We start from the raw sequence: 24,908 nt of genomic DNA, 5'->3' as shown, positions 1-24,908 counted from the left end.
TGTATGTCACCAGGACTATTTATTATTTTACTTAAGAGATTAAACAGTGAATTCACAGAACATCGGGTGGGGATATCAAAGCTTTAGGCAAAAGGGTAAAAACCAATGAAGTGTTTTGGTCATCTAGAACATTAAAAAGAAAAAAAAAATCCTTCAAAACAAAACAAATGGAAGAGAAAACAGATTTATAAGAAGAGTCAGAAAAATTACATACACACATTAACAACATAGAACATGGATTACCTTTGGAAAGAATCATACTGAAAGGTTTGCTTTTAATGAATTGAAGATTTTTCATGTTTACAGACGTTTAGGCATGTTCAATAGGAGCTTCCAAAAATTTCAAACTAATTAAGTCTTGTGCAAATAAAACCTATAAATAGTTTTCAGCAGATTTTACAGTGATGTTCTTAGGTATGGGAAGAATGCACACACTCTAAAAACAATGTAACAGACAAACATTTGACAAATGATTGCACCATAAAACAGTGTTTTATATACAGTTTACAAGATATGATTTCCTGCTATAAATTAATAGTGTACTATATAGTACTTATTATAGTGACCTTTTTAAAAGCAACTGCTGACAGTTGTCTATCTTTTCACTTACAGGATTTATAGAATTTTTATATGAATAAGTCCATTTCAATGTTTGGTCTGGAAGAGTACAAAGATTTAACTTCACATACTACTTGATGGGACGGTTTTAATCCTGGGTTAGAGTGCTGACTGGTTAGAGGGAGTTTTCCCCTATCAGCCCTTTATGCACTGCACCTCCAAGACAGTGACGAAATTAAAGACAATTTAATGGTTTGGGTAATAGATACAAATAAAACCTTAAATTTTGCAATCTTATATGCAATACCACTGTAAGTGAAAGAAGTAAACAGTGGGGAAATTCTTAGCAGCTGAGAAACTTTCTCTCCCCATGCTTATGATCCAGTTAAAAATATTTTGAGAAACTATTTACAATAAAATTTGTCTTTTGGAAGAGAAAAGCTCTTGGTCATATCATAAATTAATTTGAACCATACTTTGCTAACACTATTTCAGTGGTATAATGGCGACAACCACAGCTTTCCTTCAAAGTGATCCATCTGACTGAGGACCAATCAAATCACTGTGGGAACTGCAATCCCAAATGTCCATGGAACACATCCAGTGGTATGCTCAGAACTGACTAGATATCATAATACTCGGGGAAAAACAGCCTCCCCTGGGCATTCCCCAAAGGTTTCTTTGACCCTGGGAAGGAAAGGTGTGACAGTCCCCAGCACACTCAAGGAATGCACCGCAGTGGTGGTCCTCCTCTTACCCCAACTCCTGAGCGAGCTGAAACACTGGGGGTTTCTCTCTCAATAAAACACTGCTGAATTAACAGTAACATATATGAATGTCAAACAAGCCAGTGTGAAACACATCAGGCGCTTCCATTTCATACGTTGAATATCTGAGGAGGCAGCCCCATCTCCAAAGTAATCATTCTGTAATTTATAATGTAGTTTTTTAAAAACAGTGCATTCATTTCTGTGCGAAATATGGACTACACGGGACTCTAACTCTACCTGATAGGGACATTTGGGTTGCCGTTTTACTATAAAGAAGAAAAACTTAGTTCCACTGTCATGAAAGACTCTCCTGCACCACATTTCAAAGAGGAGATTATCTGTATTGTTCACCTGGAGAAACAACTAAGCACTGACATGAAGGCATGGAAACGTGGAGAAGAGAAACACTGTATTCCAAAACTATTTGTGGGTTTGAGGGTTAGCTGAAATGCTTCTTTTAGGAAAACTGTAAAGCTGTGGGTTTAGTACAGCCCTTTTAAAGTAAATGCAAAAATGTTAGCTTTTAGCAAACAAAAGCATACAGCATATAAAGAAAATATTGTATTGCTCAGGTTTTTGGTAAAGGAGATGTATTAATAATGCTTGCAAATGAAAAGAACATAATTTTTTATAGCAGAGTGAAGTTAGTGTTGTAAATAGCCAAAATATTGTAAATTGATATTACTAGTGAACTCTGTATTTATGTAAAATTGTGTGCTTGAACATATAAAATGTGTTATTAATGTAACAGACCGAGCCAGTAGAAAAAGAGAACCTCTGTACAACAGACAACAGTTGCCAATAATTTAAATAGTGTCAGATTCCCCAAATTATAAGGTTTGACATGATCTTACCTTCTACCATCATATACAAATAAATTAACCCTACAAAGAATTTTAGCTTAACTTAAAATTGCACCTAGAAACGTATGGGAGCATTTGTACCTATTACAAAAACCTGTTAAAATCAAGGGCCGCTACAAAGAATGAGGTAAACTGAAGACTCTCTCCACTATGCAGCCTTCAGATAAATGGCTTTTTTTCTATTGAGTTCTAGGTTTGCACACCACAGTGTTTTGCTAGCAAAGCATTCAGAGTTCTCTTCCAGGAACTATTTGCATGTGTGTGTATATAAATTTACACACACACACACACACACACTATATACACACTGTATACTGCATCAGCAAAATATATATATTATATATATATATTTATATAAATATAAGGAACATTTCCCCCACCCACCCACCCCAACAACATATTTCTTAGTGTTTGATTTTTTTTTTTTTTGTACACAGAGAATAGGGAATTTCAGGATTTTTACATACATTTTAGCAAACAAGTTTTGATCTATTGGCTTCTTGGTGCAGTAATGCAACGGCAATCCATTCTGATGCCAAAGGCTCATACCATTACAATGAAGCTGTGAACACTAATTTCTTAGGAGGTGAGGCCAGCCCCACATGAACTTCTCTTGCATCCCTCTGGTCCACCATGATTCATAAATAATTAGACTTGTTTTTCTCAAATGAATCATTAGACATTAAAAACAGAACAACAGAATCACAAAGGGCCACATGCTTTCAGTATAAAGCATTCTCCTTCACTAGGTTGCTATCACAGTGCAGACCTAACTGCCTGAATATGCTCAGGAGATTTAGTCAATAATTGTCTGTATTTGGTTACGGAAAAGGCTCGCCTCACTTTTTGTTTTTAAATCCAAAGTGCATAGTGAGAACAAATCAAAGCATTTTTTTTTCTTTCACCATCAGTTTCATCTAAGCATCTTCCTCCAAGAGGACTTCTCAGATGCCTTGCTTTTGTCCTCCCAACTCTCCAAAAATAAAAAAATAAAATAAAATAAAAAATAATAAAAGAGTCAAGCAATTTAGACATTCATCAGCCTGGTAAACAAACTTTGCCAGCAAATAGAAGTCCTACTATTGTAAAGAAAATTGATAAGACAAAAAGTACATATGATGACCCAACTACTGTGTTGTTGGGTAATTTATAAGGTTGACCTCCGACTTCATTGATGTAAAATCCTATCGGAAATATTAGGGCAGCCATACAGAAAAGGATCACTGTAAAACAAACCAAAACACAACATTAGTAACACGGTTTGGTGATTCAGAAAACAATGAAAATTTGGCACAAAGGAATTTTGTAGGAAGGGTTGTGGATTGATATCATGGTCAAACCTGTTAAAACATTGGACCACTTGTCAAAAGATTTATATCTACTACAGATCACACAATGTCCCCAAAGCCTAAGAATTAAATACAGTAAAAGCTGGGTTAGCCTTTTAGATAACTGGTAGGACAATTTCGAACATGAGCAGTAAGAAGGGCCTCCAAACCTACTCAGGGCCCGCATCTGCTATTTTTGACCATTTAAAGTAGTGATTAAGGGCTCTGGCTAGAATCAGATAGGGGCTAAGTTCTGGCTCTACTGCTACTTACTAGCTGTGCAATTTTAGGCTTCTGGTTCCCTTCAGAAAATGGGGCAAATACTAGAAAAAGGATAAACAAAACAACGTCAAGTCCCTGGCACACTGCCAAATTAATGGTAAGTGCTAAATAAATGTTGCAGACTATCATCATAGTTATTATTTTGCTAATTCTCTGTTCCTCTCAGTTGGTATTAGTTAGAAGGGATTGGGGAAAAGGTACAAACAAACATAGGTACCATTTATCTTTGATTTAAAATCAGCTAGTGGAAAGAACCTCAGACTTCTAGGATGATTAGCAAATTGTCAGAGTGGTTCTCTCATCATGCTCAATGTTCAAAAAAATAAAAATCTCTGTTAGTTTCTGGATACCCAGAGGTTAAACTGGGGAAGGATGGAGAAATGTTCTTTGAATATTGTATACAAACACAATGAAATATATTATTTGCTAAAATGTTTCTAGAAAGATATCAGAAAACCCAGTGTCTGGGTAGAAGTAATTCCACAGTCCGCTGTTTGCTAAAACAGCATGCTCCCCTGTGCTCTTCTTAGCGAACACAAATTAACCTATGCATAGGCAAGCTTTTCCAAGAACCTATCTTATGCTTTTTGAAAGCACATTCGTCAAATGTTCATAGTCCTTCAAATTTCTTTGGAAGCATAAACATTTCTTCAGTGTAATGTGAAGATAGATTACTACAGGCACTGCATATGAAGAGTTGAAGCTTTCCATTATTAACTGAATGAGAAACCTTTTCCAAGTTAAACCTATCCCCAGGAATACTGCCCGAGTTCTGGATAAACATGTCAGTTGACACTTGTCCTAAATTATTTTTGTGTTAATCCAGCAACAAAGTTTAATAGAAGAGTCCTTAAAAGCCAATTAGGAATCTTTTCCTGGAAGGAATAGCTCCAGAAATGTATTGAAAGGTAACATTTTCTTAAGTAATACACTAGCTTAAGAAAAACACTGACACTCTTCCGTGCTTTGCACCATTTCAGTGGATTATTTTATATTATACAGACACAGAACCTATTTCATTTTGGGCAAACGACCAAACCAAATAATGCTACATGAATGCATTTGGATTCTCTTGGATACCTACTATAGAACAAATGAAAAATTTAGTTATTAAGTATTAGGTTTTTTGGCCTTTCTGTTGTATAGTCAGTAGTAAATAACTTTATTAGCGCTGTCAATGCCCACTTATCAGTGTTATCTGCTACCAATTTCTAATGGTTCTTATGTCTTAATATGGTTTGGTAAATAAAATGAAACTATAATCTAAGTAGCTATAATGATCTAATAAAAAACAATGTGACAAGACTATTGTTTTAAAAATAGTTTGTTTCTTAATGTTGACTAATCTAATCTCAAGAAATACTAAAATAATTTACAAGTGCTTCAGAAATATGCAGATATTACAGTCGTTCATTCTGCTAATTGATTTGCCAACTTTATTCTTATCCTTTCCTATTTTCTATTGTAAAATAAAAATCTATCCTTTAAACAGAGTAATCATTTAATGACTATATTTAAAGTAGAGTTTAATATTTTATGAGTTAAATATTTTCTAAATTGGTTAAGAAAGGCTTAATCAAATTTTAAGGAAGCAATGAACTCCTATTCAATCTAATCTTGGTTTCTAATCCAAGGAATTAGGTTCTCTATATTTCCTGGGAAGATTTAGTGTAGGTGAATGAGTTTTCTTCTAAGCTATTGAGACTTGTGACGTTACTTTAGATCTTAAAATATAATTAATGCTGACAATATCTATCAACTTTTGACAATTAAGTTCTAGGTCCTAAATAAGCCTGTAAAGACATAACTTCATATCCTCCATGGCACAGATTTCTCAGTGGTGAGACTCATATATTGGGTGTTCTTGTGGATGAGGATGTATATTAGGGTGACAAAGGAAAGGACAATGGTCAGACTTGAAGAAAAAGAACATCTTTTGTTACACTTGTCCCCATAGGAAAGCCCCATCACGTGTGGCTCTCCTCTGAGAGCTATTTCCCCACTGGGTAAACTCATCAGAAAATGTTGCCCTTACATTCTTACCAAAACTACAGCTTAACTGGAATAGAAATTAATACAATAGAGTTGAAGTACATTTTCAAAAGCTGAATGGAAACACTAGGGGGAGCCCAATCCCTCTCAGGACTGCCACCCCAGCCAACTAGCTCCTGTAACAAAAATAATGCAGTTAAGGAAGCTAAGAAGAGTAATGCACCTCTATGCTTACTTAGATGACATTAACTCCAAGATACTGTGGAGCTAAAAAAACAAGGTAAAGAATAGAATAAATACAAATTTATACAGCACTCACACATATACATATATGTTTTATGCATAGAATACCTCTGATAGGGATCCCAGAAATTAGTAATAATGGTTGCTTCCAGGAAAGAGGTATTGGATGGCTGGGTGACAGGACCACAAATTAGACTTACTTTTCACTTGGTAATCCTTTCATAGGCTTTGAATTATGTATCACATGTACATATTATTTTTTAAAGTTAAATTATTTAACTAAAAAATAAAGGAAAAACACATTGCGTTTGAAAGTAGTTACATACACTTAAATATTCTCTGAAGAGAAATGAGAAACAAGGTAATCCTAGTACTTTTCCTTTATTGGGTCACCAGAACCAATGGCTCATGTAAGCATATTAATACTTTCTTTGACTCATACTACTTTGCTATATTATATTTTAGATTTTTGGCATTCAGAACATATGCATTCCCAAATTTCAACTAAATCGTTCTTCTTTGACTTTCTTTTACTTCTGAAAGAGAGAATTCTATCTGGATAAGTAACTTTATCTGTGAGTAAAGATTCTCTTTAAATTCCTCATCAATACCCTTTAATTTAGTGGCACAGTCTCTACAACTGCCTCTGGGGCCTACTATTTAGAAAAGAAATGTATTGGGAGGTCTGTTTGACCTCAAACAAGATCATCAACTTGTTTCACATTTCTTAACAAGAAAGGAAGACTTTTTATTTCATAGGCAATTTGCTCTAAATTTTAAAATTAAGGGAGATATAGAGACAAAATTAAAACAACAGGGACAAAAACATATACATTCAAGAGAAAGAGTTTCACAGAGAGATAGGGAGAAACAGAGACTCACGAACTACATCCCTATCCTATGGTCTTTAAGGATAAATTGAGTTTTGACATTAATACAGATAGGTGGGATTATGCCTTACCCCTATCATACAAGTTCTAAATGAAAATATCAAGTGAAAGTAAGCGCTGTTATAATATTCATTTTTTAAAACTTATGCAAACCTGAGATGATTATAAGGCATTGAATTAGAAGTTAAATCCCATAGTATTTGGCATAGGTATCGTTATCCTGTTCTTTAGAGCACGGTTTCTCAACAGGGCCCTATTGCCATTTTGGGTCAGGTAAGTCTTTGTTGTGGGGGACTGTCCTGTGCATTGTAGGATGTTTAGCAGAATCTCTGGCCTCTACTCACTAGATGCCAGTAGCATCCCCTTAGTTGTGATAATCAGCAATATTTCCAGACATTGACAAATGTCCCCTGGGGGGCAAAATCACTTGAGAGAGAAAGAAGTAAGAAAGCAGAATTACAGAAAATCTTTCCTCTGTGCATTTTTGTTGCTTTTAACTTGGGAAAAGCCTCTGATGTGTTCTGAAATTAAATCAATTTTGCAAAGGACAAGAGAATGTGTGATATATAAATATATCATACCCTTTGGCATAGCTTAATGGAGTAAAAAGTGTTGATAAACAATCATTAAATAACCAAATGTGTTGATTTTTCAATGGTCACACAACGACTCACAGCAGAAACTCAAAATCTGGGATATTGAAAAGCAAATCACCACCTTAATCTAAGTTATATTTCTGTATATTTTCTTCTAGATTTATCTTTATTTGATAGAAGATATGAACACCTTCAAGAAGAGAAAAGACTCAAGTTAGTTGTAGCTCTGAGTCACAGACCTGGAACACTTATGTCACAATGTGAGCAAAAACAAAATTCATTAAAACAGCATTTCATACAAAGGAATTAAGGGTTTGGATGTCCTGGTCTTGTGGTGAGAATTCTGAAGAGCTGATGGGACTGCCTAGAGTCTGACGGTCGTACGCCAAGTGGTGCTCTTCGGTGATTATGGAGTCCTTATTACCGATTCTTGATTATCTTCATAAAAATACCAGTGTGCGTGCCTTCTCTATAAATTTAGTAAGCACAGGTTACTTACTTCCAGTGAATGCTATCCATCGAGCATATTTTGTAGCTTCTCTTCGCCAGTGGGAAGCCACCAGCAAACCACATGTGACAGTCAATGAAATGATTCCCATGATGATAAAAAACAGTGTGGTGACCCACTCTGGGGGAAGCCGAGGTGGGATGCACGTCCGGTCTCGTCCATGGATTGTTTGACACTGTCGCACAAGGCCCACAGTGAGTGCTCCTGTGGGGATGAAAGGTGGGACTATTTTAGTGGGTTTGGCGTACCCAGGGAATATTCCTACCAACCCCCTTTCATCCTTAAATCTTATTTCTCTCCATGTGGGTCATTCAAGCACTTAATTCCACTGAGTCCTACTCCTCAGCATTCTGCCGTAGTCACAATGTAATAATACTCGGCTCAACATACAAAGTGAACTTGTTTAAAAAAAAACAAACGAAACCCACAAAAGCCATGAAAGGCAGTTCATTCATTAAACAGATACTGAGTACTTGTGTCAGGCACTGTTCTAGACTCCAGGGAAGTAACAGTGAACAAGATAGATGAAGTTCCTGCTCTTGCTGAGCTTACATACCAGCAGAAAGAACTGGAAGTTTTCTCTTCCCAGATCTAAGACTCAATATATATTATTTTATTTTGGCAGAATCGAAAAACATTTTTCAGGAAATTGAGGCAAACTTGAAATATGTCTAATCATAATATATAAATACCATTAAATAATGGATTAAATACTAGAACCAATATATTTGATTAAAGTTAAAATCTCTGAGAATATTACAATATAGGTACTTTGCCATTAAAATCAAGAAAATGTTGGAAAAAATAGTAGGTTCCCCCCATTTGGTAAGCTCAATTTTTGTACAATGTACAAGTGTTTACATTGCCAAACCATCACTAGCATGCTTCAGCAGAGGAGCATGAAGGCATTAGTGGTAATTTTTAAAGTGCCCCCTCTCCCATTTAAATACTATGAAAGTAATTTTTGTAAAACATCAAGTGCTATTTTTACATAAACATGCTTTTATGTCAAACCCAAGGAACCCCTATATCGTATTTGGTAGAGAAAACCTAGATAAGGAAGGTGAAAGACTAATTGTTTTATCCTCTTCCCCCCTAAGAAGAACAATTAAAATGTTACTTTGAGTAAAAACTTGTTTCCCTCTTTAAGAGCACCTGCAAATGGAAAACAGTTGCCAAAAGTACAAGAAAACAAATTTCTGGAGCCACTGAAAAGACAATATATTTCTGCATCTTTTTTTGGTCTTAATCATTGTCTCAGTATGAACAACAACAACAAGACATTAACCTCAAAATCACAGCACTCGCTGTGAACATCAGCGCCTTTTCTGAGGATAGTCACTGAAATTCCTTGGGGCATTCTGGGAAGCTGTGCCTTGGTGGGAGAGACAGACCAGGGCTGGGTCTGTGTATATGGATGTATGTGTGGGTAGGGGGGGCAGTTGGAGAGAGGGGGCTTTCCTGCAACTTGTGTCTAGCCATTGATGCATTTTTAGAAATTGAAGCGAAAAATTAGTTCTCTCAAAATCAAGTCATTGTTTCCTTTAATGCTAACCCTGACGATAACTCTTTAGGTAGAATGGAAGAAGAAAACTCAGATAAACAAGGTGTACCTTTTTCTATCGAATCATCTAATAATTAGACCCATCTTGTGATCTCCATATAGGTGCAAACAGCATTATAATTATGGAATCATCCTCAGCAGAATGGAGGCAGATGGGGGGTGGGAGAGGGACAGAAAGCGAGCAAATCTTCACAATAAGGCCACACACTATCCCTCCTTCTAGCTGCTGCTTGGAGCTGAGTGATTTCACAGGCCAAAGAAAAGTAAATCAGTTCAAAGTTTTGGACACTCAACTGCTAACCTTTAAAGTATCATGGTAATTGCTTGAAACCAGAAAAGGGGAGAGGGTAGGGGTAAGTAGACACTACGGAGTTACATAATTGTTCTTAATTTGAAACACTAAAAAGCTTCCTTGGAGAGAAAACTTGGGGAAGAGGGATGTTTTATAATGATAAGGCATTTTATTATAAGTTTGGAAATAAAGAAGGCATTCACAGCAATGCTCAAGAACGTCTAACAGGAAACTACTCCTCATCATTCAGCAAAAGACCTCTAACAAATTACCCTCTGTAGTCACTATCCCATTTATACAAGCTGTAACTGCAATAAGAACAGACAACAGGCAATGAAAGACCATCTGACAAAATGCAATATTGTGCATTCTGATTATAGCAGCAACTTTCCTCATGACTTAATTTAAAATACAAAGTTTCACTGGTAATTCTATATAGCTACTGGACTTAGACTTACATTTGAGAATTATTATTTTTTTTTTTTTGCTGGCAAGTATTTAAAACTGTAGGTTCAGTAAATCATAACTAAAATATCTCTCCAAAATATTTCTGAGTATCCTTAGGTTGCCTTTCTTGCTTTCCGTTTATGGACATAGCAAGGAGCATTAGGACTCAAATTTAACTTAACCTTCTGTGCCTGTAGATTGTTAAGCTTTCTGAGTAGGATTGCTTTTTCCTCCTCTCCTGACTGGCATACCACACCAAATAAATACAAATAGAACCAGTAAGAAAATGAAAACTATAGCTATACTTTCTGCAAACCTGACATTTGGAAATAACCTGACAGATGTGCAGCTTTAAAAGAAGAGTTATGCTCCTATATTTACAAAAGTCTTTATCACCACAAATCAAGACCAAATATTCAGCAGTTATATTCTGGAAGAAAAGAAAGCTTATGTTAACTGACAACCAGAAGGTACACTGTATATAAGAAAATCAATTCACATATATTTTATTGAATGTCTCTTGTATGCTCAGCATTGTAGTGGTCAGAGATTCCAAAACTAATACTCTGTCACTTTCAGTGAAAACAGACTTTCCTTAAAAAAACTATACAAGGGGGGCTGGCCCCATGGCTGAGTGGTTATGTTTGCCCACTCCGCTTCGGTGGCCCAGAGTTTCACTGGTTCAGATCCTGGGCGTGGACATGGCACCGCTGATCAAGCCATGCTGAGGCGGCATCCCACATGCCTCAACTAGAGGCACTTGCAACTAGAATACACAACCAAGTTCTAGGGGGTCTTTGGCAAGAAGAAGAAGAAAAAAATTATACAAGGGCTAGTGCAAACAGTGGTTGGTCAACATTTTTGCTAAAATCCATGTTTTGAGTAAGAGTCTAGGTCAACAATTTATATCATAGTCACACAATTTCTATAAGCTGTCTGGGGGGAGGGATCTGCAAAGGTAATTGTACTGCTACTATTAAATCTTGTAAATTCAGGTACTGTTAGTACAAACTTTCACCAGGTCTTTAAATTTCCTCTTTTACCTCAAAGAATTATCTCCTACCTATAGGTTCAAATCCATCACTCACATCAACTAGCCAAGATCTTTTACATCCTCCACATTCTCTGAATACCTATAGTTGTGTATCACACAATCGTCCACTTGATTTTAAGGTAGATTCTTTTTACCCCAAACAGAAAATGAGCTTTTCAGGAGGGAACTGAACCTTCTACTTCATTGGAAACCCCCAGAATGGCCTGCAGCAGTAGGCACAAAGCACAAATTAATAAGTATTTGGTGAATTTAAATGAATTAGAAACAAGCTAAATTTAAAATCACGCTGCATTAAATAGGTTCTCCTGTAGTGTCTTACTCAGTGTGATCTCCCTGAAGCACACTAATTAAGCACAAGCTCAGCCATTCACTAATTTTTGTTTTATCCAACAGGTCTTCTGCTTCTAGAAGGGGCCTGTAATTCCATTCCCCAAACACCCAATCCATCTTTACCCTGGAGCGGTTTCCTAGGTAACCAATCCACCCAAATAAAAGACAGACACAATAGGAAAAAGGAAATCAAACTAGGAACTATAGCATCCCACATGCCTCTCAGTATCTCATCTGTGCATCATAACACACAAAAGGAAGTTATAATGAGTCTTACCCCGTTAACTGGAGGATTTTAACTAAAAGGCTTTTGACACTCATCATCTACAGATCCAGACACTGTTGAAATGATTTAGCACAGCCAGTCTGAGCATATCTGCTGCCACAATGAGGATGTAAAAGCTGTGTCACAGAAAATCTGAAACACAGGGAGGTAAAGCAGAGGGGCATACACGCCTACCAGAATCTGTCAGAGGAAATCATGTGAAGTGCTGGCAACTTGGCCATAGAGAGGATTTTCCTATACAGGGTTGAACCTCAGCAAAAATGGTGAAATTAACATTTGCTATTGCCTTCTCCCATCTCCCAGTTAAATTTTCTTCCTACTCACAATGTTCTCTTCCTCTCATGGGACTCTCCTGTCAGCTCTAGGTATTGTGATCTGGCCTGCCCAATCCCCACCAGTGACATGGATCTCTTACTCTACTTCCTCCCTGGGGATGTAGAAATCTCATCTTAGCAAAGTAGCTTACTGGTAATACAGACCAAACGCTTTACCACAAATGTCTTAATGATTGATAAAGGGTTAACATATTAATATTGCCCCTCCCAAGAGCATCTGTATTTAAGTAAGGGACAACATTCCAACTTAACTGAAATTGTGGAGTATCATGTTTTAGTGACAGGTTGGCTGAGGAAATTTAGGAGAATTCGGAGGGACGGAGGATAGGAGGGGATGGGAAGAGGGTTCTAATGTAGGCAGTGATGCATATCTCCCTGTGTAAGTCATACCTGGCAGCTCATACTTTAAATGAGTAAAAGCACAAGCACAGAAAAGAATAGCCTATAGGTAACTTAAAAACTTTACATATTTAATTTTTTCCTCCAGAAGCACTGATAGTGGTGATGATTTTTATCAGCTATGATTTCTGAGTTCTACCTTAAAACATAGGTGCTTATAAATAGTGAACTGGCCAAAAGGAGTGAACAGATAAAGCAAGGAACCTTAATGAACCACACATGGACAGTGTCTGAAAACCTGAGTAACATAATAGGTTTAGGCCAGTCACTAGTGTCCACTATAGCAAGTGTGCCCTCCCATTACTTCTACCTGCTCTAAAACTCCACAGCACTTCCTGTCACTGACCCCTATTTTCTCCCAATCCATCATCTTCCTATTGTCCTCCCTGCTTTCCCTATCCAGCCTAGAGTCCTTGATCCATCATATTACCACCTAACTTCTAGCCTTTCATTGCACCCACCTGGCAAAGACCATAACCCTGATTCAATATAAATCTCTCCCTTCCTATACTTACCTCCAAGCTGCTGAATACAGATACAGAAAATCATCTATCAGAGTGCCCCTGTGCCTCTGCAAATTTCTAAGTTTCAATCTCAGGACAAATCACTACCATCCAGAAACCAATTAGGTTTCCCTAATTCAGCGCTTCCTCATTCTCTGCTGTGGCTATCCCAAGTCTGTTGCACTCTCCTTAAACAGAGAACCAACCACCACGTCTCTGAGAGTCAGCAGGTGCCCACGTCTACTACTTCTCAGAAAAAAACGGGCCGCCAAACAGCAACTTCTCAATTGTCCACCATTAAAACTTACGAACTTTTCTGCACACATTCATTCTTTCATCCTATTGATCCTCCTTCCTGTGTTTGGGATCCTATTCCCTCTCACTTTCTTTGGGATTTTGCCTAATTTACCATTTTCTTTCTCTTCTGGATTGTAAAATTGTTTGAATGTGCTTACGTCTCCCTTATCATAACAAAACGATCCTACTATGCCAAGTCATCCTCCCTCCTGCTTGTGCTTGTCTGCTCTGCCTAGCCTCCGCTGCCCCCTAGCCTTGTCAAGATTTCCTGTCTCCACTTCCTGAGTCTCATTCACTCTGCAGTCTACTGCAGTTTGACTTTTGCCCCAACTAAGCCCCTGAAACAGCTCTTGCCCGGCTCACCCACTCCACATTGCTGACTCTAATGGATATTTCTAAGTCCTTTTCTTAACATTTTAGCAGCATCTGATAGAACTTCTTCAAACACATTTCCTTTGGTTTTGGTGACTCCTTCCATGTTCTATTCATTTTCCTCATGCTTCTTAGTTTCTCCTTCTTTTCCCACACTTTTTTCTCTGTCATTCATTAAAATTTATTGTTCTTTAGGGATCTTTATTGGATCTGATTTTTCTTCTACACACAGTCTCCTCTAATTCCAAACGGCCTACAAAGGTCTGGATGATATTGCTTCTGCTTTTTCTTTTCATACCTGATGCTCAAATTCTTATATCGTATATATACCTCTCCATATATACATAACATACACACAAATCAGGCCTTTATATATGCTGTTCCCTCAGGCTAACCTACTCTTCCAAACTTCTCCTGGCTCTACCTATGACTCAAAATTCCATTCACAGCTTAGAGGTTACTTTGGGGAAGTCTTCCTTGACAAGCTCTTACCCCCCCCCCCCCCATTCTGGGTTGAGTGCTTGTCCTCTGTGCTTCCACGGCTCCTATCAAAGCACTGCAATTCTCTTTATTGAACATGAGGGGGTCGTGGGAACCCCAAAATTTGCAGCCAGTTGGTCAGAAGTGTGGGTAGCCTGGGGGCCCTCTTGAAATTGTGGCAGTGTCTGAATTAGGGTCAGTCTTGTGAAGGACTGAGCCCTTAACTTGTGGGGTCTGTGCTAACTGCAGGTGATTAGTGTCAGAATTGAACTGTAATACAGTACACTCAGTTGGGGTTGAAACAGAATACATATCTTTACACAAAAGCTTGTACATGAATGTTCATGGCAGCATTATTCATAATAGCAAAAAAGTGGAAATCCAAATGTCCATCTATTGATAACCACAATCCAGACAATGGAATAGTATTCAGGAATTTAAAAAAATGAAGTAGGGGGCCAGCCACGTGGCCTAATGGTTAAGTTCAGTGTGCTCTACTTCGGCAGCCTGGGTTCAGTTCCCAGGCATAGACCTACCCACTTGTTGGTGGCCATGCTGTGGCAGCAACCTACATACAAAACAGAGGAAGACTGGCATAGATGTTAGCTCAGGGCGAATCTTCCTCAAGCGAAAAGAAGATTAGCAACAGATGTGAGCTGAGGGCAAATCTTTCTCAGTGGAAAAAAAAAAAAAAAAAAAGTAGTACTGGTATACACTACAACACAGATGAACCTTGAAAACGCTATGCTAAGTGAAAGAAGCCAGATACAAAAGGCTACATATTGTATTATTCCATTTATATGAAATATCCAGAATAGGTAAATCCAGAGACAGAAAGATTAGTGGATGCCAGGGAATGTGGAGGAGGATTTGGGAAGTATGGGGTTTTTCTTTCTTTTCCAAATATTCTGGAACTAGATATTGGTGATGGTTGCACAACATGGTGAATATACGAAAACTCACTGAATTGTAGACTTTAAAAAATTATGAATTTTATCTCAAAAGAAACTCAACAGGTTAGACTTACCAATTTAATTTCAATAGTATACCAAAACTTTGCTCCACTATCCGTCCATTCCCTCCCTTCCTTTTGTACTATTATCGTGCAAATTACATCTTTATACATTATAAGCCCATCAACACAGTTTTATAATTACTGCTTTATTTAAAAGACAAAAGAGCTACAAACAAAGATACATGTTTACTGACTTTTATATTCACCTATGTAGTTACCTTTACTGGTGCTCTAATTCTTTGTGTGGATTTGAAATACTGCCTAGCATTCTTATTTCAGTCTGAAGAGCCTTTCAGTATTTCTTAGTGACAGATTTATCTCAGCTTTTATCTTAGAATGTCTTAATTTCTCCTTTGTCTCTAAAGGATAGTTTTGCTGGATACAGAATTCCTGGTTGATAGTCCATTTCTTGCAGCATTTGGAATATTTCATCCCACCGCTCACTGGCCTCATGGATTCTGATGAGAAGTCAGTTGTTAATAGCATTGAGGATCCTACATACACGAGGATTCACTTTTTTCCTGCTGTTTTAAGATTCTCTTTATGGGGCCAGTGAGGTGGCAGAGCAGTTAAGTGCTTACGTTCCACTTCAGCGGCCCAGGGTTTGCCGGTTCGGATCCTGGGTGTGGACATGGCACCGCTTGGCAAGCTACGCTGTGGTAGGCATCCCACATATAAAGTAGAGGAGGATGGGCACGGATGTTAGCTCAGGGTCAGTCTTCCTCAGCAAAAAGAGGAGGATTGGCAGCAGATGTTAGCTCAGGGCTAATCTTCCTTGGGAAAAAAAAAAAAGATTCTCTTTATGTCTTTGGTTTTTGACTGTTGGGCTATGATGTGTCTAGGTATGGATCGAATCTATCCTACTTGGAATGTGAGATTCTTCAACATGCAGATTAAAGTTTTTCATCATATTTGGAGAGATTTCAGTCATTTGTTCAAATGTTCTTTTTGCTCCTTTCTCTCGTCTCCTTCTGGGACTGCCATTATGTGTATGTTGAAATACCTGATCACATCCCACGGGTCTCTCATGCTCTGTTCATTTTTATTTTTTCTGTGTGTTCTTCAGATTAGCTAATTTCAATGGACTGGGCTTCAAGTCAGTTGATACTTTCTTCTGCCAATTCTTATTTCTATTACTAATTTTTAACTAATTTCAGTTATTGTACTTTTAAACCCTAGAATTTCTACTTTCTTTTTACAATTTCTCTTTTTAGATATTCTCTACGTAGCGAGACATTGTTTTCTTACTTTCATTTAATTCTTTATAGATGGTTTATTTTTTTATACATCCTTTATACATCCTTTACTTTTTGGAACATATTTGTAATAGCTGAATTAAACTTTTTGTCTAATAAACCCAATGTCTGGGCTTCCTCGGGGGCAGTTTCCACTGTGTGTATTTTTCTCTTCTATAGGCCATACTTCCCTGTTTCTTTATGTCTTGTAAGTTTTAGTTGCAAATTGGAAGTTTAAAACAATACAATGTGACAACTATGGAAATCATATTCCTCCCTTTCCCAGGGTTTGTTGTTACTGTTTGTTTACTGACTTTCCCGAAATAGTGCTATAAGGTTTGTATTCGTTACTGCGTGTGGCCTCTGAAGTCTCTGTTCCGTTAATTAAGTAGTCAGCCAATGATTGAATGACATTGAAATAAGAGCTCTGGGAACAGATCTTATAGGAACAGCAATGCTGGGAACATTGGGATTGAGAATGCTTTGCTAATAGAATGAAATCACAAAAGGTTTTGTTAGATACAAAGTAAATAAAAAATGATCATTAAGCTTCTTTTTTAGTTTGATTTTCTTTTCCCTATTGGCTGTTCTATCACAATTTAAAATACAACTATTACCAGCTGTTTCTAAGTGGGACTGTAGTTCAGAGGTCATATCTCATTTTATAGTTGACTAAATCATACCCAACACTGAGATACCCAACACTGTCCTCTCATTTTAGCTTATTCTATCAGCTCTTGCTCTATAAACTGGCCTTGGATCTAATTCTATAAAGATGTTAAACATAAACTAGCAGTGAATTTCTATTTTAAAGTCAGCTGTACTTGACAAGTACAATACGGTACCAGAATCTGTTCTCACTACTACTCTCCCAATCACTGATGCTCTTAACATATAATGTGCAAGGAAGTCATAACAAAAAAGCTCACCACAATGTTTAAACTCTCCATACAATGTATGAAAAATATGTGGAAGAATATTTGTCACAGTGCTAAGAATGGCCTAATCTGACTAAGTAGGATTGGAGGTAGAGTGCGGTTGAGAACCCTTGTACTTTTTATTCTACCTTATCTGAATGTAGATAAATTCATACAATTCTGACCTTAAAAAACCCAGAAAACATTTGCTTTCTATTTTAAAATTTCAAAATGTTTATGGAGTATTATACATTAAATTTAAATAAAATGTATTAATTGCATTTATATTACCCGCTGTGAAATCTTTCAATCATGTATGAATTTAAGCACATGCTCTGGATCTAAAAGAAATTAGAGAATGCAAAAGAGATTAAAGTAAATCAGGTAGAGAACTAAAATGGAATTTAAATTACTATGTCTATATTTTCTATTCCATTTCAATTCAATTCAGTATCATGAGAAACTCCCATGGAGGAATTCAATAGATCATATTGGGATACTTACTGTTTTTTCCCTGATTGATTTGGCAGAAGAAACCAAGTTTAACATCTTAACATTTATTTCACCTAATAGTCTCCATGTTTTACATGTAGAAATGAGCTGGTATAAGACAGGTAATACTGGTAAACGGAATAAAATCAAACAAATTTTGTACATCAAGTAGTTTTTGTGGCCAAAAAAGTACTGCAGAATAATTTGCAAAAGATTTTGATGAAAAGGCTGAACATTAATAACAACTCCACAGCCTTCAAATCGCTGAAAAGGTTTGCCAATGAGAGGAAACGAACAGACATTTCTCCAAAGAAGATATACAGATGGCCAACAGGCATATGAAAAGATGTTCAACATCACTAATCACCAGGGAAATGCAAATCAAAACTACTAAGATACCACCTTACATCCGTTAAAATGGCTATAATCACTAACACAAAAAATAACAAATGTTGGAGAAGTTGTGGAGAAAAGGGAACCCTCGTACACTGCTGGCGGGAATGCAAACTGGTGCAGCCACTATGGAAAACAGTATGGAGATTCTTCAAAAAACTAAAAATAGAAACACCCTATGACCCAGCTATCCCACTACTGGGTATCTATCCAAAGAACTTGAAATCAACAACTCAAAGTGACTTATGCACCCCTATATATATTGTAGCATTATTCACAATAGCCAAGACACGGAGGCAACCCAAGTGCCCATTGACTAATGACTGGATAAAGAAGATGTGGTATATATATACAATGGAATACTACACAGCCATAAAAAAGGACAAAATCCTCCCCTTCACAACAACTTGGATGGACCTGGAGAGTATTATGTTAAGTGCAATAAGCCAGATGGACAAAGACAAAAACCAGATGATTTCACCTATATGTGGAAGATAAACATACGGACAAAGAGAACAGATCAGTGGTTACCGAGGGAAGGGGACTGGGGGTTGGGAAAAGGGTTGAAAAGGAGCATTTATATGGTGTTGGCAAGCGACAATGCACAACTTAAATTTCACAATGTTGTAAACTATTATGAACCCAATTAAAGAAAAAAACCAATGGACAATGATCAAGAAGTAAACAAGCAATGCAGCAGACAGAATGGTTCTCAATCATGTAAAACTCCTGCCCAAAAGTAGTCATAAAATAGGGAATTTAGAACTAGAAGGGATCTCAGAGATCATCTGTCCTAACCTCCCCAAGTTAGGGTTTGGAGAATACTGAGGCCGGGAGAAGTTAAGTGATAAATCCAAGGATACAAAGCAACTAGCAGTGCTGGGACTAAAACCCAGGGTTTCAATTAGGGAATGTATGTAAAGCACCTAGAACGAATGCCTGCTACACAGTAAGAACTTGACAAATATTAAACATTATTAAATGATATACTGCTATTTCACTAGAGGTATGTACTTTAAGAAAGGAAACCCAATCCGTGGGATTCCATCTTCCTCTTAAATTTATTGTTCTCTCATGGTACCTTTCAGTTCCTTGCTTTCTTGGGCTTAGATGAAAAAAAATCATAAATCTGTGTTCATTTTATGTAGATCTATTGAATTATTTAAAAATGAATCAAAAGTTTAGAGTCTTGCAAATGTGAGGAAAGAAGTTTAAGATTGAGATGAGTATTCTGTGCCATTAGCATGGTCCCTCAATTACAGAATAGGATGGATTTAAGAGTGGAGAGCTTTGAAGAAAGACAAAAGTTCTGATTCTGACAACTGCTCTTCCATTTAATCTTTAAGGGGAGCTTGTGTTCCTACTGTAGTTATTTTTGGTTTCAGTTTGAAAATGTAAAGTGACATCTCCCCCAATTTTCAACATCAGAAAACACTATCTGAGCTTTCACAGAAATATACAAAATCAATCTCTCATTAATTAGCTGACATTTATCGTAGCTGTGATCTCCTAAGCAAAGAGATGGTGGTCTAGGAAATCCATACATTAGAGAAGGTCTCTGCTGACCTTGAGAAGCCTGGCACTATGCCAAGAGATAATCCTGACTTTTCTGTCCAAGTCTTGGTAGCCACGGCGTGCTACGCTAAACTTTCATTCACAGCAAATACTGAGCACACGTTCTGTGCAATACATTGTGGGAAGTATGAAGAAGAACACAGACATCATTGCTATATTTCCATAGCTTATAATATATACATACACATGGTCTGTGTATTTCCAGAGCCAAGATGCACACTCACAGAACATTTAAAAGCACAATACACACCAGGATGTGATTTAATCCCAAGAGAACTGGGCAACCTCACAAGACTAGGAATCTGGAGATAGGTACTCTATCCACAGGCACATTAATCACATAATTTTGAGCAAAGAAACTTCACTTCTTTAGGTCTCTTGCCCCATTTTACAAATGAAGTATTTCCTAAAGGGTTCCTGATAACTCTTTACAATTGTTTAAATTAGCTTTACTGAGGTATAATTTAGATACAATAAAATTCATTTTTTTTTTTTTAAGGAAGATTAGCCTTGAGCTAACTACTGCCAATCCTCTTTTCTGAGGAATCCTGGCCCTGAGCTAACATCCCTGCCCATCTTCCCCTAGTTTATACGTGGGACACCAACCACAGCATGGCTTTTGCCAAGTGGTGCCATGTCTGCACCCGGCATCCGAACCAGCGAACCCTGGGACGCTGAAGTGGAACGTGCGCACTTAACCACTGTACCACCCGGCCGCCCCAAAATTCATCATCATGTGTACAATTCAATGAGTTTTGACATATGTGTACAGCCATCTCAGTCATGATACAAAATATGCACACCACTACAAAACATTCCCCCATATTCCTTTGCGATCAATTCCCTCCCCAAGCTCCCCAGACAGACCTGCTATTACTATAGTTTTGCTTCTTGTAGAATTTCATATAAATAGAATCACATACTGTTTGCTATTATGAATAAAGCTGCTATAAACACTTGTGTACAGGATTTCACGTAGACATGTGTGATGGTGCAGGTGGGCATTATCCAGTCCGTTGAGAGCCTGAATAGAATAGGCAGAGGGAGGAGAAATTCACCCCTTTTTCTCCTGCCTCACTGCTTGAGCTGGATATCTCAGGTCCTATTCTTCTGCCCTCGGATTGAAATTTACACCATCACATCCCCTGGTTCTCAGACCTTTAGACTCGGACTGAATTACATCACTGATTTTCCTGGATCTCCAAGCCTGCAGAAAGCAGATCATGGGACTTCTTAGCTTCCATAATCTAGAGAATCCTGACTAATATAACACACTTTCATTCTTCCTGTGTTAATACCTAGGAGTGAAAATGCTAGGTCATATGATAAGTGTATGTTTAAGTCTTTAAGAAAATACCAAACTCTTTTCTAAAGTGGCTGTACCATTTTGCCTTCCCACGAGCAATATATGAAAATTCCAGCTGCTCCCCATACTCACCAACACTTCGTATTATCAGTCTTTTTAGTTTTAGTCAATCTAAAATGCAGAGGTGGGTATGTAGAGGTCTCTTATTGCGGTTTTAATTTGTCCTTTCCTATGTAATGATGTAGAACATATTTTCATGTGCTTATTTGCCATCTTTGGTCTGTTCTCATCTTTTGCCTACTTTTAAAAAATCAAGTTCTTTGTCTTATAAGAGCTCTTTATATATTCTGAATACAAGTCCATTATCTGACATGTGTTTTACAGATATTTCTCCTTCAGTCTTGCCTTTAAATTTTCTTAACAATGGCTTTTGAAGGACGAATGTTTTAAATTTTGGCAGAATCCAACTTATCAATTTCTTATCCTGCCTTCTGTGACTAGAGGCAGAGGGGGCATACACCCCACCATCCTAAACCAAGCTGAGACCAAGGCAACCAGATACTACATCAGACGGGTTACCAGAGTAATACATTTTATTTTTAAAGCTCTCTATAAGGAGATACCCCATGGCTCACAGAAAAACACTGCCAAGGAGTATTCAATTTTCCTTATTATGTCTGGGAAGACAGCTAAAAATCATATCACCTCAACCATTTAAAAGACAAATATACAGTAAGAATAGTTCTTCGTTCCTTATTTAGACAAAGCTCACTGTCTAACCCAGATGCTTAGACGATATCAACTGCATTACCTTTAAAAGATCAATTAATTGAAAGTCTATTCACTGTCTGAATAAATAATAGATAATATACAAAAAATAATAAAGAGATGACAAATCTATCTGGCAAGAGAAAGGTTACTATTTCACAACAGAAAGCCTCAGTTAAAACAACGAAAGTTATTATGAAGTACAATTCTTATAAAACCCAAGCCTGTCATAACAAAAATTATACAGAACATCACCAATGAGTTCTTCAAGTTTATTCTCAAACCACCTCTTTCATCTCACTCCAAATTCTTTCTAGGCAATCTCAACTAGGTTCACAGATTCACTTATGACCTATAAGCCAATGACTCACAAATTTATCTCTAGCTAAGACATTGCTTTTTCTCTTTTGCTGAGGAAGATTAGCCCTGAGCTAACATCTGTTGCCAATCTTCCTCCACTTTATAAGTGGGTTGCCACCACAGCATGGCTGATGGGTGGCATAGGTCCATGCCCAGGGTCCAAACCTGCAGACCCTGGTTGCTGAGGCAGAGTGCGCTGAACTTAACCCCTAGGCCTACATGGGGCCGGCCCCTCTTTTAAGCTCCAGATTCCTATATATTACTGCTTACTTAGTATTTCCACTTAGATGCCTCACAGGCATCTTGAGCTCAACAAACACAAAAATGAATTCATCTTCCCTCCCAAACTGGCTTTCTCTGGTGTCCTACTCAATGTCACCACTACTCATACACCTGCTCAAACCATTCTTAACCTCCTTCCTCTTCTAATTCCTAGAACTCTCCACCCCAAAATCACTAAGCCAAGTGGAATCTACCTCCTAAGCATAAAAATCTATCCTCTTCTTTCCATCTCTACCTGCAACATTACAATCTAAGTCATTATCAATTCTCATCACTCAATTCTTGTCCCTTTCGATCCTTTCTTCTTTGCAATGCAGAGTATCTGTTTTTAAAATGCAAATCTGATTTTTGTCACACTGTCTTAAACCCTTAAATGGCTTCTCAGCATTCTTAGGATGAAGACCAAAATCCCTCACATGGCCTACCAGGTCCTCTAGGACCTGGACTATGCCTGTTTCTTCAGGTGTATCTCTCTTCTCAGTCTCTTCTCTTGCTTGATACTTAGCCCCACTGATTTTCTTTAGTTCCTAAGTGCACTGGACTTTTTCCTACTTCAGGCCTTTGCACGTTATTCCTTTTGTATGCACTGCACGCAGCATCATTTCTTGCTAACTCTTGCAGTTCCTTTCATCTTAGTTTAAGCATCATTTTCTTAGGGAAGATTTCCCTAGTACTTTCTTCCTTTTATAGGCCCACAGTAAACTACACTTCTCCTTTCACAGCACTTATGAAAATTATGTTTATTTTCATGGTTTCTTTGTTTATTGTCTCTTTTACCTGCTAGACTCTAAGCTCAGTGTGTGGTCTGTGTCTATGTTATTTACCGATATATAGCCAATGCTTAGTATTGTACCTTACATATAATGTGTCCTCAATATATTTTTTCCCAGCTCTATTAAGGTATGACTGACAAATAAAATTGTACATATTTAAAGTGTAAAATGTGATGATCTGACATATATATATATTGTGAAATGATTATCACAATCAAGTTAATTACCACATTGGTCACCTCACATAATTAACATTTTTTGTGTATGGTGAGAATGCTTAAGATCTACTCTCTTAGCAAATCTCAAGTATTATAAACCATAGTCACCATGCTGTACATTAGATCTTCAGAACTTATTCATCTTACAAACGAAAATTTGTACCCTTTGATCAACATCTCCCCATTTTCACCACCCCCAGCTCCTGGCAATCAGCATTCTGCTTGGTTTCTATGAGTTCAACTTTTTTTTTTTTTTTTTTTTTTAAGATTCCACATATAAGTGACACCAGATAGTATTTGTTTTTCTCTGTCTGGCTTATTTTACATAGCATAACATCCCCCAGGTTCATCTGTCTTATCCCAAATGCCAGCATTTCCTTCTTTGTTTATGACTGAATAATACTCCATTGTACATACACATCACATTTTCTTTAACCATTTATCTGTTGATGGACCCTCACGTTGTTTCCATATCTTGGCTATTGTGAATAATGCTGCAATGAACATGAGTGTGCAGCTAATTCTTCAAAATACTGATTTCATTTCCTTTGGATATACAATCAGAGGTGGGATTACCAGATCATATGATAGCTCTATTTTTAATTTTTTGAGGAATCTACATGGAGGCTATAGCATTTTACATTCTCACCAAGAGTGTACAAGGCTTCCTTTTTCTCTACATCCTCTCCAACATTTATCTCATCTTTTTGATAACAGCTGTCCTAACAAGCGTGAGGTGATGTCTATCTCATTGTGGTTTTGATTTGCATTTCCCTGATTAGGAAGAATTAATATTGTTAAAATTTCTCTACAATCCAAAGTGACCTACAGATTTAATGCAATCTGTACCAAAATTCTAATGGCATTTTTCACATAAATAGAAAAAAAATCCTAAAATTCATGTGAAACCACAAAAGACCCCAATAGAGAAAGCAATCTTGAGAAAGAACAAAGCTGGAGGCATCACACTTCCTGATTTCAAACTATATTGCAAAGCTACAGTTATCAAAACAGAATGGTACTGGCATAAAAGAGACACATAGACTAATAGAACAGAATCAGGAGCCCAGAAATAAACTCATGTAACTAATCTTTGACAAGGGCACCTAGAACATACAATGGGGGAAAGGACAGTCTCTTCAATAAATGATGCTGGGAAAACTGGATCACCACATGCAAAAGAAT

At 37.3% G+C, this 24,908-nt stretch overlaps 1 protein-coding gene across 2 annotated transcripts in view; it reads right to left on the bottom strand.

Annotated features, from left to right (window-relative positions):
* Nucleotides 1-2,748: 2,748 nt before the first annotated feature.
* The window catches only part of MOSMO (modulator of smoothened), a 64,372-nt gene continuing 42,212 nt past the window's right edge, over nt 2,749-24,908 (bottom strand). For both annotated transcript variants that reach the window (XM_070568449.1, XM_008541267.2), the window contains exons 2-3: nt 8,022-8,234; nt 2,749-3,414 (exon numbers count right to left, since the gene is read on the bottom strand). In XM_070568449.1, coding sequence (XP_070424550.1) covers nt 3,230-3,414; nt 8,022-8,234 — 398 coding nt within the window. In that variant the 3' untranslated portion in view covers nt 2,749-3,229. The remainder of the gene's footprint in view (nt 3,415-8,021; nt 8,235-24,908) is intronic.

The sequence above is a fragment of the Equus przewalskii genome, chromosome 12, assembly GCF_037783145.1.
Source record: "Equus przewalskii isolate Varuska chromosome 12, EquPr2, whole genome shotgun sequence".
Taxonomy (NCBI): Eukaryota; Metazoa; Chordata; class Mammalia; order Perissodactyla; family Equidae; genus Equus; species Equus przewalskii.
The sequence above is the reverse complement of the archived record's forward strand: the minus strand, read 5'-3'. Positions and strand labels throughout refer to the sequence as shown.